The sequence below is a fragment of the Dendropsophus ebraccatus genome, chromosome 10 (assembly GCF_027789765.1).
Source record: "Dendropsophus ebraccatus isolate aDenEbr1 chromosome 10, aDenEbr1.pat, whole genome shotgun sequence".
In the NCBI taxonomy this organism is placed as follows: domain Eukaryota; kingdom Metazoa; phylum Chordata; class Amphibia; order Anura; family Hylidae; genus Dendropsophus; species Dendropsophus ebraccatus.
In genome coordinates, this window is record NC_091463.1 from 55,089,334 (window position 1) to 55,109,689 (window position 20,356).

At 41.5% G+C, this 20,356-nt stretch overlaps 1 protein-coding gene across 2 annotated transcripts in view; it reads right to left on the reverse strand.

The window, feature by feature from the left end:
* The window catches only part of COL4A6 (collagen type IV alpha 6 chain), a 190,583-nt gene that overhangs the window by 13,503 nt on the left and 156,724 nt on the right, over nucleotides 1-20,356 (reverse strand). For both annotated transcript variants that reach the window (XM_069942625.1, XM_069942626.1), the window contains 14 exons: nucleotides 20,049-20,120; nucleotides 19,009-19,116; nucleotides 18,704-18,925; nucleotides 17,219-17,380; nucleotides 11,276-11,446; nucleotides 11,052-11,195; nucleotides 8,319-8,435; nucleotides 5,750-5,931; nucleotides 5,134-5,197; nucleotides 4,887-4,961; nucleotides 3,021-3,128; nucleotides 1,961-2,068; nucleotides 523-594; nucleotides 223-348 (listed from right to left, as the gene is read on the reverse strand). In XM_069942625.1, coding sequence (XP_069798726.1) covers nucleotides 223-348; nucleotides 523-594; nucleotides 1,961-2,068; nucleotides 3,021-3,128; nucleotides 4,887-4,961; nucleotides 5,134-5,197; nucleotides 5,750-5,931; nucleotides 8,319-8,435; nucleotides 11,052-11,195; nucleotides 11,276-11,446; nucleotides 17,219-17,380; nucleotides 18,704-18,925; nucleotides 19,009-19,116; nucleotides 20,049-20,120 — 1,731 coding nt within the window. The remainder of the gene's footprint in view (nucleotides 1-222; nucleotides 349-522; nucleotides 595-1,960; nucleotides 2,069-3,020; nucleotides 3,129-4,886; nucleotides 4,962-5,133; nucleotides 5,198-5,749; nucleotides 5,932-8,318; nucleotides 8,436-11,051; nucleotides 11,196-11,275; nucleotides 11,447-17,218; nucleotides 17,381-18,703; nucleotides 18,926-19,008; nucleotides 19,117-20,048; nucleotides 20,121-20,356) is intronic.

Genomic DNA, 20,356 nt, shown 5'->3' on the forward strand with positions numbered 1-20,356 from the left:
TTGAAGTCTGGACAAAGAATAGCAGCTGATCATGAAATCATCCAGGGCTGTGCATCCAATGTGAATATGTATTCAGCTTTACAAATAAACTGCTTTAACTTGGTAACACTGACTGTACAGAACATAGTGACCATTCATGGATGTAACCCGAATGTATTATACCTAATAAGACACTGGGATCATAAGAGAGGTGATTGCTTTATGTGAAGGATCTTTTCTTACCTGCATCCCCGCCAACACCTTTAAGCCCATTGATTCCTGGCTCTCCAGGTACCGTGTTGGAGAAGCCCCTTTCACCTTTAGAACCTGGAAATCCAGGTGACCCTGGGCGGCCTGCTTCACTTAAACCTTTAGTTTAGGGGGAAAACAACACTTAATTAAAAATGGAATTAAGACTAAAAAAGCTACATTTCCATGCAGAATCTTGACGTACTTGTCCTACACTAGGGGAAGGCTAAAAGAAAATCGGGAGACAATGACTAAAGTATACGACATGTATTATTCAGTATATGAAAGAATTACCAGGTGTGCCAGGTAACCCTCTTGTGCCAGGCAAACCATTCAGTCCATCCAAACCTGGAAATCCAGGAAAACCTGAAATATATGGCAAAAACAGGTTAGTTAGAAAAATTCTGTAAATCCAGAGTATCTTGCAGAAAATGCTATTGCCTTTGTCAGACTTTTGTTTGCTACACTGACCCTCCTGTGTATGACCTGGAGTGTTCATGCTGAACCTACAGTATGACGCCTGCCATAACTCTTCTGCCTGGACTTTACCTGACTGGACCTACCACCCATGCCAGCATGTCTCACCTCTGCCTGTATCTATGGTGTTTGGCACCAGCCATTACCCATACTAGGCTAAATCTTGGGGTAGCCACTTGGTACCCTCTAACAGCAGATGTCAAGCTTTCTGGATAAGGTGTGAAAACCTACAAGAGACTCAACTCCTGAGTTTGGCCCTATGAGTTCACACCCATGGGGGCATTACAAACAGGCTACAGGGATAACAGAGAGGAGAGTCGAGGAGCTGATTTCAAGGAGCCCCATTCAGGACCAGGGGTGCTTCTTCCATGAGGTCGCTAGAATTGGTGGCCTAAGGCAGCGCCCCCTGCTGTCAAAAGAGGGCAGTAGGGCCAGCATCGGCACTCGGTGAACTTTAACTGTAAGTGCCCCATGTAACAGGCATTGTATTGATACGCTAACTAGTCTGTCAGTGCACTGGAGGTAGCCTTTTACCCCACAATGCACCAAAAAGGCCGCTGCGATGACTTGTGATTCGAGCAGCATGAAACTGATTCCAGGTTCCTTTTAATAAGGATGAGTGTCCAGTTCAAACCTTCACCTGACAGCAGACCTAGGTATACAGCTTTACTTAAGGTAACTGAGTACCTGTGCTACAGAGTTTGGGTAATATCTGGCATATTAACCCTAATATACTGTATTGGGAATTGGATAAATATTAATTTCCTAGTATAAACTTTTTCGCTGAATCACCCCTTTTAATTCTGAAATTTCACTACCATACATCTAATATACATGCGTTCTTGCATAATCCCTGCGAGATAATGAAATATTTTGGAGGATTTTTTCAACTTTGGTTATGATTAGAGATGAGCGAACCGGGTTCGGGTTCGAGTCCATCAGAACCCGAACGTTCTGCATTTGATTAGCTGGGGCTGCTGAACTTGGATAAAGCCCTAAGGTTGTCTGGAAAACATGGATACAGCCAATGACTATATCCATGATTTCCACATAGCCTTAGGGCTTTATCCAACTTCAGCAGCCAACGCTAATCAAATGCCGAACGTTCGGGTTCGGATGGATTCGAGCATGCTCGAGGTTCGCTCATCTCTAGTTATAATAATTTCCATTTAAAAGAGTTACTTGGCAAACGGTAATCGGTGCACAACATGAAAACACAAATTCACTTTGTAGAACACTTTGTAGATTATTTTACCTTTAACACCTGGGGCTCCTACAGGTCCAGGAAATCCTGGAGATCCGGGAAAACCTGGGCTTCCCACCTGTCCAGGGTTTCCTCTAAATCCCTGCAGGCCTGGAGAACCTGAGGAAGAGCATTGTAATAGGTAAGTGCTAAATAAAAACCACACATAGCTGACACATATAACAAATGTACCAAAGCCCTATAATCTTTAATAGAGTGTAGGTATGTTTATTAGTTATTGCTGTTGTAAAACCTATAGTTCCTAACTATTCGGTATTCCTGTTTGGGACTGAGGTCTAAGGTCTAAGGTCTAATTCACACTGCATGTTATTTGGCTGATTGCTGGGTCTTTACCATGGGGTAATGATTGGCCTGTTTACTGATGATCATCCTGCACTTTTCATTTTAGATACAGAGACAGATCAGATCTCCTGGCAATCCTCCCCCAGCAGGTGACCTTGTGGGCATAACCTTTATGCCCACACAGTCACCACCATATAAACACTGGGGGACAGTAAGTGGACAATTCCTGCAATGTGTGTCATTTTGTCAGTTCACATAAAAAAAAAAAAAAACAACATAAAACAAAACAACTGGCAAACTATAATCAAATCGATACAAACACCTATATAGTAACGTTCAGTTATGCTCAGCCAATCGCGGCTGAGCAGCTGATGACGCGGCAGAGGGGGGCGGCATGAGGGACGGCTGGAGCGGTCCAGCCAACCTCCAAAAGATGACGCTGTCGACCCAAGATGCCAGCCGGGGTCGACAGCAATGGAGTAAGTATAATGCACCATGGGGAAGGGGGCCATTCACTTAAATAACACACATTACAAAGTTGTATAACTTTGTAATGTGTGTTATTTAGTGAATAAATGTTAAACGCTGCACTACCCCTTTATTGAGAACTAACTGATGAGTGATTCTTAGAAGACTGACAGCAGAAAAAGACTATATGGGCCATCAAGTCTGCCATTATATCAGTCTGCAGCTATATTATTCTTGGTATTTTTAGTAAGATCTAAAATGAATACCAATAAATATAATAGACATAAACACTTTTCCACACCTGGTTGTCCAGGACGCCCATTATCTCCTCCTACTCCTTTCACTCCAGGGCTTCCTGGAGTTCCAATTCGTCCAACATCTCCTGGAAATCCATTGAATCCTCTTGAACCTGCAAATTGAAAGATATCTTAGTGTAAGGTAAGGGTGGTATTACACAGAACAATTATCGTTCGAAAAATCGTTAAGTCGTTCAGATTGGAACGATAATAGTTAAGTGTAATGGCAGACAACGATTAAACGGCCAACGAGTAACCGTTGGTCGTTTAATAGAATTTGGACCTATTTTTATCGTTGATCATTTGCAAATCGTTCGCATGTAATAAGACGTTGTTCGGTCATTCGCAGTAGCGGCGAACGCAGTGGTGACAACAGGATGAACACAATAACGATCATAAGTAACGATCATCGTTCCGTGTAATTGGGTGAACAATTTCAGGTCGTTCGCCATAACGCTCGTTTGAGTTTGTTTATCGTTATTCGTTGATCAACGAAAAATCGCTTCGTGTAATAGTACCCTAAGTCCTACATCCAAGTAAAGTAAACTCCGAAATGGGGATAGTATTGAGCCCCATCATGACATATCTCCACGACATACTAAAACTTTTTGATCGACGTGTGTCCAAATCTCTTGGACTAATGTGATCACTAGAACCAGAAGAAATGTACAAAGAGAATGTCGGGACTCCACAATATTCCATCACCTAAAGGGAAGCTATCAACTGGTTAGAAGAATCTAACCTGCTAATATGTCCCTATTGCGCAGGGGGCGCTGAGGATGAAGATACGTTCCTACCAATTCCTGTGGCTGACCCATTCTGCTGATATTCATCAGAAGAAGGAGTGGGCTGGAATGGATCAGTGCACTATGGTGGTACTGTAAATCATCAGCCCACCACAGTGCAAGCCTAGTCTGTACACGCTCACTATCAGTATGTGTTATGCCATGGTTTTGGCTGTGTATTCAATCCACTACTGGCTTTGGCTGAAAAATACTGACCAAAATACTGAGCAAAAATACTGTGTGGGAACATAGCCCCAAAAATTTTTCGATTAGTTTCAAAGAAATATATTCAATGTTACTTACTGCAATGCTTTGACAGTAATATTGAATCAGCAGGTAATTTAGGGGTGAGTAATTTTTGTTAACTTTTTTTTTTCGATCCAGCCTATGGAAAAAAATTTTAACTAACAGAAAACCCATTTGTTTACCTATACTAGATAAAACTAGTTTTAAGAGATATTCCCGTGTATAAAAATTATAATTTTTTTTTACATTTCTTTTATAAAGGTACTGTATATAACGTTATAATATAACTTTATTAAAGAAAATGTGTTTTTTTTTTTTATTTACATTTTTACCTAGAGTGGCAGCAGTAAGGGGTGTGTAAAGAACTGCAGGGCTGCTTATGCCCTGGTCATAGCACAGATACATATTGGTAGCACTGTGTGGCTTTCAGCACTAGCAATAATAAGCCTCCCCTGATGTCTGTTTTAATGCACAATGTGACTGGGGACACTGTCTGTGTCAGGAGATCAGCAGATCTGGCAGCTTGTAGCAGAGAGAATAGTGATTTACACAGGCTGCTTTCCCAAGTGTAATGTCTATTTTAATGCTAGCATGCATTAAAATACATGTCAAAGGAGGGTCAGTGTCACCAGTTCTGCATGCAGCAGCCGTATTGATATATAACTGTGCTGGGACCAGGGCTTGAGTAGCCTTGCACTTCCCAATACAGCCACTCATGGCAGCAGAGGGGCTGTATCACCCCTTACTGCTGTCACTCAATATATAAAATAATATAGTATAATATAGTATAGTATAATGGCATTCTAATCAGTGCATCAGTGCATCTATACTGTATATTACCTGGATTTCCTGGTAAACCTCGTTCTCCTTTGGGCCCTGGAGCTCCAGGCTGCCCCAGTGATTCTCCACGATCACCTGAGAAAAGAAAGATTATTTTTAATTCAAGTTTTGCTTCTATAACCAGTTCCTACCATGACCATTACATGTAGTCCTCAAATGAGACAGCCTTAAGGTGAGATTGAGGTACAGACATTCTAGCACTGTATAGCGTATAGCTTATATGTAAGCATTTTAATGGCATATGTACCTTTCATTCCAGGACGACCAGGGGGACCAGCAAAACCTGGGGTTCCAGGTGAACCTTCTGCGCCCTATAAAAAACAATAAAATGTAAGTTTCTTAGCAAATTGGTGCTAGGTCCATTCAAGTAAATATAATCAATATATTAGCCTTGTGATGCTTAGGTACATAATTGAAGCTATGCAGTCACTGGCTGAAGCTGCCCGTCACAGCCTTCCTGCCCTGCTCACCCTGAACTATACTCTCTCTTACTAACTATACATTAACATGATAATCACGTCTGTTTCTAGATACAACAGATATCTTTATAGATGCCCTTCTGCTTCTGCCATCTATCAAAGATATATGATGGGAGTACTTCCTACATATTGCTAAGAGAAGGCCCAACTAGTGGTGCTGTAAGGCATATACTTGTATACAATGTCCATTGACCCCTGCTCTATACATTTTTACACTGTACAAAATATACTGAATATAATGTATACTATGTAAGCAGCGATTGTAGATATTATGCCAGGTTCAAGCTGCACTCACGAATCAATGTATTAACAGCACTATTAGGTACAGCCTATGGAAACGTCACAGCTTACTGTTCCCATTGTAAATTTGAAAAAAAGACTTACACTTGGTCCTGGCATGCCTGGGAACCCCACGATTCCTGGTGCTCCCCTTATTCCAGGGGGACCTGATCTTCCATTTGCTCCAGGGAAACCAGGATCTCCAGGTCTACCTTTGTCTAGTCCAGGGGGGCCTGGCAAGCCAGGGAGTCCAGGTGACCCAGGACGTCCAGAATATCCTTTATCACCTAAAATGAATTCAGATACACACATTTCACTAACAGATTCTATTTTCCAAAATTTGGCAGGCTATCCATATTTCCAAAAATGGAAAGAAGCACACCCCGACTCCAGTGGGCAACAGTGACACAATTTTCAGTGTAACACCATAGTTTTATGGGTAAAATGACTGCGCATGCATTGTGGTCATATTCTAATGTGGTGGCTGACATCAAACCCAATTACAGTGGTACCACGGCATGCAAACTGCTCTGACCAACAACTATTAGAGTATTATTTAATCTCAATATTTTAATTTTTTTTCAGTGCTCAACCACTTGCACAGCACACAACCATATTAAGCTGTGCTTCAGCTCTGTGTTGTCTCTTATATATCACCTTTCTTAACCTTCTCCTCCAGTCTTCCCCCTCTACTGTATTGTCTGTGTTGGTGCCACATGCCTTCACGTCCCTATCACTAGAGGGGAAGCGTGCATGACGTAATATTAAAGTCCCTTAAAAATTTTTATTAAAGTATTGTTTTGCCCCCCAAAAGTTATACAAATCACCAATATACACTTATTACGGGAAATGCTTATAAAGTGCTTTTTTCCCTGCACTTACTACTGCATCAAGGCTTCACTTCCTGGATGAAATGGTGATGTCACGACCCGACTCCCAGAGCTGTGCGGGCTGTGGCTGCTGGAGAGGATGATCAGGGGGGTGCTCAGTGTCTGTCAAGTGCCCTGTGTCCCACAGTGTCCCCCTGCCATCATCCTCTCCAGCAGCCACAGCCTGCACAGCTCTGGGAGTCAGGTCGTGACATCACCATTTTATGCAGGAAGTAAAGCCTTGATGCAGTAGTAAGTGCAGGGAAAAAAACACTTATAAGCATTACCTCTAATAAGTGTATATTGGTAATTTGTATAACTTTTGAAGGGCAATATAATACTTTAATAAAAATTTCCGCCAGTGTTCTTCTTTAAGGATACTAGTAAAGCGGAGCAGTGTTGTGTACAATACAGGTAGAAGAAGTGTTGTGTACAATAATACAGGTAGAAGAAGTTGCCTAGAGGTGAGTTAATCAATGATTGCTGCACCCACACTTCTAGCAAAATTTCATAAACTGGATACGGCATTGGAGTGTAATGCATATAACACAGGGCAAATCTATAAAAGATTGAGGTAGCAGTGGTGCAGTATAAAAGCATGGGGGGGGGGGGTTGTACACTCTAAATGATGATCATGGGGGTGTCACTCTCCCATTCTTTACAGTGCATCACGTCCTCATACTCCATACTTTAAATACACCTAAATATAGCATACAGAGATGCCACAAACAGGAACAAAAAGGTAAATAAGTCACTGTAGTGTGGAGATTAGTATTAAGGCCAAATTAACTTGCAGTTGGGTTCTAGCTAAGAAAACTAACTAACCTTAAAAGAAAAATACTGAAGCACTCAAATTACCACAAAATAGAAAACTTTACTGATTAAAAAACAATATCAGGACATATAGATGATGATCCAAAACTGGAAAATAGTAGGCCGCTAAATGTGAATAACTTTTTGCAGCAAAATAGTTTTCCACATTTAGCGGCCTCCTTTCTTTGTGCTGTTTTAACTCTCTTCCAGTTGCGGATAATCATATACAAGTCCTGATCAAGTTTTTGATCAATAAAATTTACTGTTTTGTGGTAATTTGAGTGGTTCAGTATTTTTCTTTGTAGGTTAGTTAGTCTCCATACTTTATAGTATAGTGAGTGCACCACCACCACCATCTTCCTTTCTCATCCTCCATTTGTCACAGGGAACCTCAGCCCCAGGGTTTGGTGGTGGTGCAGTATAAAGGATGGGGGCTGACAATACATGATGGAACCAATTAAACAAAATTACATACTCTATTATGGGAAAAAACTGCTCAGCACTCAACCAGCCGCCAAGAATGGATTGTGGCTAAGTACAGAGAACACTGTACATGTGATCACATATCAATAAGATGAACATGTGGGAAATATAAATACTGTATTGCTACATTTTCAAAGGACTATCTCCAGAAAAGAAAGAAGTGTTTATGCAAATGTTTCACAATGTACATGTCGGTGTGTGCTTCCATGGCCAGCACTTTCTGTTGAAATGTGGGTAATAGTGGATAACATTCTTCTGTAAATTTCTGCTGAAAATATCTGACATAGTACAACAGCACAGTACAAACCAGTAGAGAAATGCAATATAATGCAGTGTATAGTGCAGGACAGGATAAGAAGGAGGACGCTTAACTAAGAAATTTCCCTGATTTACAAGTCAGGCTTATATACTTTCTTTCTTACGGTCATAGCATTTTAAATATCCCAGCACCAGACTACTGTATATACATGATGGATTAAATGATTTTTAATGTAATAAAGAATTGATACCTCTTGGGCCAGGGAAGCCTGGTCTTCCTCCTGCTCCTGGGGCACCATGATCTCCTTTCAGTATAGTTAAGTCTACAAGACTTGAAGGGCCTGGTGATCCTGGATCGCCCATAAAGCCTGAAAAATACAATCAGTCATGTTTTACAATATTCTTTATATTTGCAGAAGTATATAACCATGACAGACACTGCAAGTTATTTTCGACATAGCATAAACATTAGATTGGGGTCACTAGGCTGGTTCCCTATTGAACTTTCAGGACAGCGAAACGTGCATGGAAATGGAAGGAGCAATGGGAAGAGTCAGCCTTCAAGTGTATCTGTCATGATGTATGCTGACCCAATGTGTGTGAAATCATTGTCCATTCTGGCACCAGAAGTTTAGGTATTCATGGATATAACCATGCCGGATCAGTTCTGTGCACAAGCCCTATTGGGACATGTCCACAGAACTAACCTGGAGTGATCTTATCCATAGATACCTGAACTTCTGGTGCCAGAATAAATTCCATGCCCATTGGATCAGCGTACATTATGACTAATGTGCTTTAAATGTATTCAGCCCTCTGTATTCTAGAAGAACTTTTTCCTTTACATTATAGAGCTGAAAGTTAAAGCATTAAAACTTAGGGGACACAGCCAGTTTTGGCGTTTATGACACGGCCAAATTTTTCAAATATCACATGTGTCACTTTATGAATCAATAACTTTAGAATGCTTTTACCGATCCTTGTGATTCCAAGATATTTTTTTTTTTTTCGGGACATATTCTACTTTATGTTAGTGGTAAATTTGAGTTTATAGCTTTGGAATTTTTTTATTAAAAAACTCCAAAATGTTGTAAAAAATAAATAAATTGCATTTCACTACATTTGAAAGTCTCTGTCAATAAGGAAAATAATAATACTACATAAATTATTTATTAATTCATATCTAGAACATGTCTATATTAACAGCATTTTGTGAACATGCTTTTACTTTTTTAGGATGTTAAAGGCTGTAAATTTAGTAGCAATTTTCAAAATTTTCATTAAAATTTCAAACTGAGAGGAACTAGGTCAGTTCTGGAGTATATTTTAGAGGCCTGTATACTTGAAGCCCACATAATTTACCCCATTTTGAAATCTTCACCCTTTCAAGTATTCAAATTTACATTCATACAGTTTTTAAACCTTTAGAAGCCAAAGCCAGGAATGGATTTAAAAAGATGATAGATCGCAGTCTTTCTGTTATGACCTGATCCCTGTTTATAGTCTGCTCCTGGTTTTGGCTTCAAAGATCTGTCTGTGTAAACGCACCATAAGGCTATGTTCACACTAAGTATAGAGACCGGCCGTTCAGTGACCCAGCCGGGTCACGGAACGGCCGGTCTCTGGCCGGATCATCCTGGCCGGTACTTAAGTACCGGCCGGATGATCTTTCGGCCGCAGGGTTCACTGTGTGAACTGACAGGTCTTTCTGCGGCCGGAATTCACTGAATTTCGGCCGCAGAAAACTGACATGTCAGTTGTTTGCGGCAGCGTATGGGATCCCGGCCGGAGCGTGTACGATATGTGTACGCTCTGGCCGGGATTCCATAGCTTAATAGGCTGTGTACCGCTGCACTAAAACTACGGCCGTTGTTGCCATCGGCAACAACGGCCGTAGTTTTACATAGTGTGAACATAGCCTAAGACTGAATACAGTATTAGGCCAGGTTCACACTTCGTAAGTCCCGGCCGTGTCACAGAATAGCCAGTGTCAGTGAAGTTCATTGCAGTACTGGCCAGATGAACTTCATTTGTGTTGAATTGGGATGCACCATAGCACACAATGGAAAGTGCAACCGGAGCTGCACTTTTCATTGTGTGAACTGACAGTTCTGTGCAGGCTCTATTCAATGAATAGTGGACGTACAAAACTGACATGTCAGTTTTTCCTGCGGCCCATAGGAATCCCGGACTAAGTGTATACTATGGGCGACATGTATCAGGAGGCGGTTTGTGTATTTTCGTCGGAAAGTGCCGATTTGCGTATTATTTTATTCGCAAATGGCCGTTTTGAGAATAAAATATTCGCAAATCGCCACTTTCCACCGCGTACGCCGGGGGGCGGGGAGGGGGTGTGGAGGGTGCGGGACGGGGGGCGCGGACTCATAGTCCGTGCGATTCATCATTTTTTAAACTGAAAGATACGCCGAAAACCTACTCCACCTTTCAGGTGGCGTAGGTTTTCGGCTGTGCGCACCGACGCACACGGGATTTATGTGGAGGCAGTCCGCCTCTACATAAATCTCCGTAGCGCCGGAGATGCAGGGACATTTATAAGTCTGGAGTACGAAACGTCGGACTTAATAAATGTCCCCCTATGTGTATATGCTCCAGACGGGATTCCTCTGACTTTATTGCAAAATACATTTTCTATTAGTCACAGCCGGTGTTGCGATTTGCAACAATGGCCGTTATTAATAGAAAATATTTATTGTGTGAACTTAGCCTTAAAGAGGTATACCCATGGTAGCAAGTGATATGGGTATGCCATCACTTACTGATGTAAGGCTTTATAACAGTGAGCACCATATAACACAAAGTGGATCCAGTTGACATACTAAGCACTTTCTATACTCACTGCATTAATAGATATATAGAAACAATCTGAATTCTGACGGCGACATTCAATTTCTCTAGCCATCCTTCTCCACTAAGTCTTTAACTGAACACTTCCACTTCTTAGAAAAGAGCTATTTCTTCATTACCTTTTTCTCCTTTTCTCCCATCAAATCCAGGACTGCCATCTCTTCCAGGTAATCCATCAAATCCTTTGAGTCCAACACCACCAGGAAGCCCTGGGCGCCCGGGCATTCCAGGGAAGCCGATTAGGCCCGGAGAACCTTTATCACCTAAAAAAAGAGTAAACAAGTGTAAAACAGTCTATACACGATACCGTATACAGCATTGTATATTATTTACAAGCACTGACCTTTAGGTCCTGGGAAGCCAGGCACAGCATCACGGCCACCAGGACCAGGAGGTCCAGCTGGTCCTAGCTCTCCTGGGCGACCAGCATCTCCATTAGGACCTGGGCGACCTTTTGACCCAACTGGACCAGGGGTTCCTCTATCTCCAGGAATACCCTTTGCTCCTGGAAAACCTGAAATAAGATGCACTATGTAAAAATTTGAAACTGAACAGAGAACAAAACAGGAAAATCCCTCTCACTTCTAGAGGAGGTTTAATGGAGAGAAGCAGAACCTAGTCCTTCATTAGTGAAAGGCAGATGAATAGTAACAGAACTCAGTTCTGCTACATACAGCCACCTAGCGGAGGGGGCGTTAGCTGCAAAAGCATTAGTGCTCTAACAAAATGTAACCTACTGCACGGATTACTGCCTATAACACTACAACTGACGGCAGTGAAACCCCTTATCATGGTACATATGTGACTGGATAAGAGCTATTCATCATGAAGATGAATTGTGTGTCACAAATACACAACACCTGCATTAATAGAGTAAACGCCACTTCAGGAACTTTTGGGTGGCATGTCCCGCCTAAAATCTGTGAAACATTAGCAGTATTTCAGATTCTGGGCAGAGGAGATGATTTCATGTGTATTTATTTGACTTTGCATCTATTTGTTTCTTATTGTCCTAATAAACTAGTAACCTTAATTTGGTTGCTTGAGAAAGGCTCGATTGCATTGCACAGCCCGAAACGCATTGCAATAAATAAATAAAATACTAGTTCACATTGCGGTATCGTGATCCCGTGTTCGGACTACATTTAGCACTCCTTCCACATGCGCTTAGCCCCAAGGGGAATTACAGGTCTGTTGATCCTTTTGGATCTATCTTCCTATTGCTGTACATAATGGAGGTTCAGTGGTATCCCCGCACGAGCAGCGGTGACATTCTCACTTAAACCAAATGTACCATCAGTACATTGACTTTAAGTTTTTCACATAAATAAAACTGTTCTGGCTCGGGAAAGCCAGTGACATGGTCTTTTTTTTTGAACCACAGCCAGGTTCTTACGTATGGCACCATTCTATTCCTGGGCACTGGCTCGGGTGAAGCACTGGAGAGGGTCCAGCCCGCCCCCAGTGGGATGAAACCCCCGCCCCTCTATGACGCATTTCCATTAGAATCAATGGAGCCACATCATAAAGGGGCAGGGCCATACATGGGAACCGAGAAAAAAAGGACTGCGGCACCGACTTCCCCACGCCGGCGCCGTTCTGTCCATGTGATAGCGCTAGATAGAGTTGTGCCTATATACCTGCAAAACCTACTTTAGTGAGTGTATCTTGCTATACACCATTTTGGTCATCTTTGTGCTACGTGCGTTACTGCACCAGAAGGCGACCCTGTCTTTCCTTTCCGTCGCAATGTGAAAACAGTAATGGTGCGTTTACACAGAGAGATTTATCTGACAGATCATTGAAGCCAAAGCCAGGAACAGACTATAAACAGAGAACAGGTCATAAAGGAAAGACTGAGATTGCTCCTCGTTCCAAATCCACTCCTAGCTTTGGCTTCCAAAACCTGTCAGATAAATCTGTCTGTGTAAACGCACCATAAGACTAAAATTTGGACAAACTAGATATAAAGTGCATGCAGCTTGATGGGTTGGATTTACTTGGTCCAGGTGGTATACATTTGCAAAAAGCTGCAGATGAAACATTTATTGATCTAATTATTTTGCCCCATTTGTGTGATATTCTCCTCAACGTAGCTTCATCTTAGATTTGTGCCCATGTGGGGTATATTCTAATCAACCTAAGATTTTGTTCTCACCAGGTAAAAATAAGGGCAAATAATGTTTGTAGTTGCAAAACAACGGCCAATATTCATGTGGCTGATAATAAATTATAAAAAAAACCTCTGTTTGTGTCCTATGCAGGATTATTTTGCTAAAAATCAGTGCCTTTCTCCAACAGGGAGAGAGTAACAGAAGTGGGGTGCTTTGGGCTTTGTGCTCCCCATTCTGCCTTGGTCCATTGCTGTGAAGTAACCCCTTGCTGACACAGTCGCTGCCACCTCTTCTGGGCCTGAGTGAAATCCAGGGCAGGCATCTGTGTCCCTCGGTCAGTGTGCATTACCCCTGAAACACTCCGCCTCTATAACACTCTCTCCACGTGACACAAAGATTTTATTATCAGCAACACAATTCTGCTAAAACCGCGTGATGCCAATGGGGAGTGGGAAGGATAGTGTTTTGGGGCATATCACTTTAATACCATTTTGAGGCTATGTTCCCACACAGTATTTTTGCTCAGTATTTTGAAACCAAAACCAGAAGGCTATGTCACACACTGTTAAAATTTAGGTGGATGGCCGTCATTTAATGGCAAATAACAATGGTTTTAAAATAACGGTAATTATTTACCATTAAATGACGGCCATCCACTCTGGTTACAAAATACTGATCAAAATACTGTGTGGGTGCATAGCCTTCACAAATTGCACGTCTTATGCTTCCGTGTTGCCATTTGTGCAATTGTGGTGAAATAGTGCGAAACTGCAGCAAAATGACATCATAATGTATGTTTCTATGTAACTTTGACATAGATGCACTGATAATGTCTCCAACCTCCTGACAAGTTATCAATCTCTCGCTGTACAGTCGGTTTAGGTGCTTTTCTTTATGACCACATTATATAGAATCATTAATAACACCAATCACTGAATGTCTCTGCAAATAACTACAAAAAAATCTTCTCTTATATTTACTGTTTCCTTCCATCCAATAAACCTGTCACTATGTCACTATGTGCTGGGATACCTGATGATTAGTGCCCAAACTATGAAATACTGCTTAGCTTCATAATAGTCCTTTGTAGCAGGTAAGATATATCATATTAGATATGATATAAAGAGTTTTGATACCACATGAGCACACTGGTTGTTGTAGAGTGCTTCATAAAATAAGGGGTGTCACCTATGGTCAATGCCCGCAGCATCAAAAGCTGGGCTGTTAGTCCATCTGCTTTTATGCTACAGAGCACTTTCTCACCTTGGCAGCCTATTGAAGAAGCCGAAACCATAGAGAATGACATCAAAATATGGAGGATTGATGATATTTGGAATAAAAGCATGATGAAGGAAAAACAGACAAAATGTATGAAAGAAAGCACACGGTGAAATGGAAATTGCCAGCTGAGAGATACAACCAAATAAGTGAATCATTTTCCCTGTGAGAGCACCCATTGAAAGGAAGGAAATGAAAGATAACAAGTAAGGAGAGTATAATGCACCCAAACACAACCTGTGATTGGACTCTGCCACCCGATTAAGATTTGGTTATTGATCAGAGTTAGAAATGATTATAAATCAGAAGCAGAAATTTAGATGAGCAGATGAAGAGACAAAAGACGGCACCGCGGTCCACTACCATGCCTCTAATGTTCACACCTGTTTCTTAGCTCCACCGCTATTGCATCTTTTTCTTTGTTTTTGCATTTCAATCACAGGATTGACCTGCCTGTTTAGTATACTTAAGATGTGTGGACTATTTTTGCTTTTTTATATTCTACATGTGGGGGCACTACCTTGTTGAGGTAGGTGGACTCTTCGATCAAATTTACAATAAACATAGTTCAGTAAGTATACAGAAAATGGTGCAGGTTCACATGCTGGTTTGGCCAGTAACAGCAGCGTGAAACCGCACTGCACTTTGAATGGGTGTTGTTTTGTTTTTAAGATTCGTTCATTCTGATCCTAATATCAACGCATATTATCTATCTATCTATCTATCTATCTATCTATCTATCTATCTATCTATCAACTTAAGCCTATCTACAGTATCTATTCATCATTAATTCAAACTTTAATGGAAATTGCAAACGTCTTACCACAATTACCCATACCCCGAGCATCCATGTCCAGTATCATACTGCATTGGTCCAGAATTAGTCTGCTAGTAGTTAGTGGTCACTGCTAGTAGTTAGTGGTCACTGCTAGTAGTTAGTGGTATTCCACAGGGGTCAGTATTGGCCCCTGTTCTCTTTAATAGATCCAATAATCACCTTTTAGACGGATTGCACATTCAAACATCACTTCTTAATTTTATACTTAACAGTGTAATGTGCATAACACAAAAAAATTACAATATATTGTTACAAATGGATACGTTGGAGCCTTAGGTGTAGAAATGGCAAATTGGGTTTGAAACTGATAAATGTGTGGTTATATACTTGGGACAGAAAAATCCATGTCACTATTACTTACCAAATGGGAGCATGCTAGTTAAAGGGAACTTGTCAGCACAATTTGGCCTATAACACTATGGGCAGTGCACAACAGGGATATTAATACCTTTTCCTACAATGTCTTTGTTCCATGAAGTGATGTCTAAACTGCTTAAATAGCACGTCCTCACAGTGTACATGCTTCACACAGGTCACTCAGGTTTCCAGAAACCATACTCTCACAACAGATTCTGTGTTTCAAATTACTTCATTCCATTTTTTTAGTCCATAGTACAGCAATTAATATAGGCTCAAGGCTGATGTATCACCATAGATGACTTCGATACATAGATCGATACGATCTATGGTAATACAGCAGGCTATGTTGATACTGTAGCCTATGTTGATGCTGTACTATGGACAAAAAATGGAATAAAGTAATGTGACACACAGAATCTGTAGTGAAAATATGGTTTCTCTAACCCTGAGTTACCTGTATGCAGAATGCGCATAGTCAGTACTGTATATTAATTCCATACGGCAGTATGATTCGACTTGTTTGCTTGTTTTGTGGGATTATTGTCCAGCTAATAAGTGCAGCCTTTTTTCTACTATTGACCTACTTAGCCATCATTTCCATACTCCATGCATGTTTTTGCAAGAAATTTGCTGTGCTTTTTTTTAATCCTGGATAACCCCTTTAAGTCTTGCAGAGTATGTAAGGCTTTGCTGACATTTCTTTTAGGGCCAGTTCACACTGAGGAATCAGCGCTGAATTTCAGCGCTGATTCCTCACTAAAAATTCAGGCCGAAAACATAGTGCAGAGCCAATTTCCATTGCGTTCAATGAAATTTGCGCTCTGCAGTTCACACACCGGAATTTCCGTGCAGAATTTTTCGCAGCGGATCTGCTTTCCACCAGAAGAATTGACATGTCAATTTTTCTGGCGGAATCCCATTGAAATGAATTGAGCAGTGATTTTCTGCTCTGAAATCTTTCAGCGTGGAATCTGCGCAGAATTGGAAGAAATGAATGAATTTGATTAAATGAAAAATGAATTTGTGCAGAACCCTGGGAGAGGTGATTCAGGGCAGAACACTTTCCTCGAGGATTGTGCACTGATTCCTTAGTGTGAACTGGCCCTTATAAACAACAATGTGAACAGAATCCTAACCTAACATTTTTTCAATGTCTGTTTCCTAGACTTTGTATAATAATAATAATAATAATAATACACTAACTACTGATGGACCTAATCTTACTGAACACATGTTCTTCTAGTGAGCCATTCCCCTGTATGGACTACTTTATGCATTGGTAACATGCAGCCATTACACAACATTTTCTATTTATTTGATGGGGTTCATTTATCATAGATTTTTATTTTCCTTTTTTAAGTTTTTCTTGTTTGTCTCTTGTGCATGTTGCCTCGTTGAAGGTGACTATTATTTCTTGGATTACACTCAAGCTACTGAGAACACAATAAGTGTATAATAGCCAATACATCAAATCAATTATTGACTGACCTCATTCATGCATTACATTATTGCACCTGAGATATAGATATAAACTTTAGAATTCCACAACGTTCGATGAATAAAATGGTACTACAGATGTTTATGGTCCCTAGGCGTGTATATTATGAGTGACCAGTGTTTAATTAGTTTCTAACAACTTGATAATATTTGAATATTTCATACTTCCCACAGCATTTTTAAAAGCTGGTTCACTTACCTGGTGACCCTTGAAATCCAGGATCTCCTATAGGTCCTTGTATCCCCTTAATACCCGCTGCACCTCCAAATCCAGGTGATCCTCTAAGACCTTGGCTTCCAGGATATCCTGAATTACCTTTTTCACCTTTAGCACCCATCAGTCCAGGGCGCCCATCTAAACCTATTAAACAGAAATGTGGAGAGATGAGTTTGGGGTTTTTTTTTTTAATTCTCATTTGGTAAAAGGGAGCACTATTAATAGGGGAATGGGGCACAAAATACTGTTGGATATGATAAAATGATTATTGCATATGTTGACAAAGGGGGGGCATTAGTACTGTGTGGAAGCACATAGACACACATTACTACTGCATTGGGGCACAAAAGGAAGTATTGCTAGTGTATGGGGGCAAAAAGTTGGACATTACTATTATGTGGTGGTTGGGGGCACTACTATACAGGAGGAAGGACACTTCTACTACATGGAGGTACTTTAACCGCCTTAAGCACTAAGGAGCACTAGTAATGTATGGAACATAATGTGGACACAATTACCATTTTGGAAGGCATACTACTGTATGTTGCAAAGAAGGGGGGTACTGCTACTATGTGGGGCTAAAAGGGGGCATTATCACTGTCTGGGGAAATACTTCTGTCTGGGTTATTATGGATTTTCTTGTGTCGAGGGTGAGGGATAGGTGGTGACGGTGCTGGAAAAGTGATGAGTTAAAGATTATAATGTGCATTATAATGTGGTAAACATTAGTTTTTAGGGAAGACTTAAAGCAGCACTATCAGCAGGTCCTTTCTACATAACCTGCTGATATGCCACAGTAGCAGAGGACCTCAGTAGCAGATTGCTGATAATTACGTTTCTCTGCTCCCCCGCACTGTTTATTAAATCGGTAATTGCTCTTATGCAACTTACTTGCTTAAGAGCATTTGGGGCGTTGCTGGCAGGCTCCTAACACCGCCGAGACCTTCCCCTTCCCTCCCGCCCACTATGCATATTCACGTAAACATAATTATCAGCAATCTGCTACTGAGGTCCTCTGCTACTGCGGCATATTAAGCCACAGTGGGCCTATACAGTGGCATTCTTCAAAGGTATATGTTAGGAAGTCCTTCTAAGGCCGGATTCACACACTGCAAAACACCGTTCCATTAATATGTCCGTTTTCTCTGTGGCTACCTGCAGATCGGCAACAACGGCCGTGATTAATAGAAAATGTACGTTGTGTAAACTTAGCCTGACACTGCAAAGGTTAATGCAATTAATAGATCAGAAAAGGAGAACAAACTTTCTGGAAGAACATAGGACCAGAAACATTGAAATTCAACAAAACAGATACTTCTTTATCAGAACCTCTGGTGCTGGATAACTATCAGCCTGGACCTGCCTTCATACTCATTCTTACTGATCGATCATCACTACTGTAATGTGCATGACCAGCCAGTAATCTATTTATTCCACAATTGACATTTATGAACACTTTCCCATTACCTCTCTGTCCATCAAAACCAGACTCTCCCCTTATTCCTTTGTCTCCACTGAATCCTGGTCTGCCAGGTTCTCCAGGAGCACCAGGCTCCGCTCCCAAGACTTCACCCCGTGAACCTTTGGAACCAGGCACACCAGGGATTCCTGGCTTTCCTGGTAATCCATCAATGCCATCCAAGCCAGGATATCCAACAGGGCCTTGATCACCACGTGGTCCAGTAAATCCTTAAAAACAAAGGAAGCACACCATTAAAAAAAAAATTACATTACTTATCAATCTAAAGGCTAGATGCATGATCTGTTCATACCTGGAGGTCCTGAAAATCCCCCAAGTCCTGGACTACCTGGTTGTCCTTTGGCACCATCAAAACCTCTTAGGCCAGGAATTCCTGAGAACCCCTTTTCCCCTCTGGGTCCTAGGTAACAGATAATTCAGAGATAATTCAGTTAATATCTTCTTAATCACCTATAAATAATAGAACGATAGATACATAGGAGATAGATAGATAGATAGACAGACAGACAGACAGATAGATAGATAGTCAGGTAATTCAACTGTACTCCAGCTTAGATGCAAAAAAAAAGTGTTCTTTTATTCCACATCTCAAAGTGCAGCACAGCAATAGAAAACAATGTAGGCTTGTTTTCTATTGCTGTGCTGCACTTTGAGATATGGAATAAAAGAACACTTTTTTCTGCATCTAAGCTGGAGTGCCGTTGAATTACCTGACTATTTAAAGGGGTACTCCAGCGGGGGGGGGGGGGCGCTTTTTCGCTGGGGCTGGGGAGGAGGTGGCTGAGGGAAAAGACGTCCACTCACATCCCCGGTTCCAGCGGCGGGTCCCGCATCGCGGCGCTCCGTGGCCCGGTTCCCGGCCGCTTCCAGGTGTCTGACGTCTCAGGTCCGCTCAGCCACTCAGTGACGGAGGCGGGATCTGAGCGGACTTGAAACGGATCCCGCCTCCTTCACTGAGTGGCTGAGCGGACCTGAGACGTCACGTCTCACCTCCCGCCGCTGGAACCGGGGAGGTGATTCGACGTCTTTTCCCTCAGCCACCTCCTCCCCGGTCCCAGCGAAAAAGCCCCCCCCCCCCCCCCGCTGGAGTACCCCTTTAAGTGAAGTTCGTGGTTGGAACTTGCGACTGGCACCCACATACTCCTTTTCTTTGTGTGCTGCTGAATTTACTACAAGCTAGATAGATAGATAGATAGATAGATAGATAGGAGATGAGTAGATAGATAGGAGATGAGTAGATAGATAGATAGATAGATAGATAGATAGATAGATAGATAGATAGATAGATAGAAGATAGAGAGATAGATAAGAGATGTTCAAATCTAAAACTACCTGCAGGTCCAGGGATGCCTGGACTTCCTGGATCTCCTGGATCTCCAGCAAATATACACGGCAAGGTCAGGCCTGGCAGAACACAATTGATAATTAGTTAGCGTGGCACAACCAATCTTAGAAAGCAAATAAAAACAATGGACATGCACTTGAGTTTATGCAAAAGCTGCTGTAATGTGGGTTAGGGCTTTGTTTAAAAAATGTAAAACATTATGGATGACCAGTGAATGAGTCCCAGATGATGCAAACGTGCCAATCAGTGCAATCTGCTTCCTATAAATAGAATAGCACCATAATCTAATGTTCTA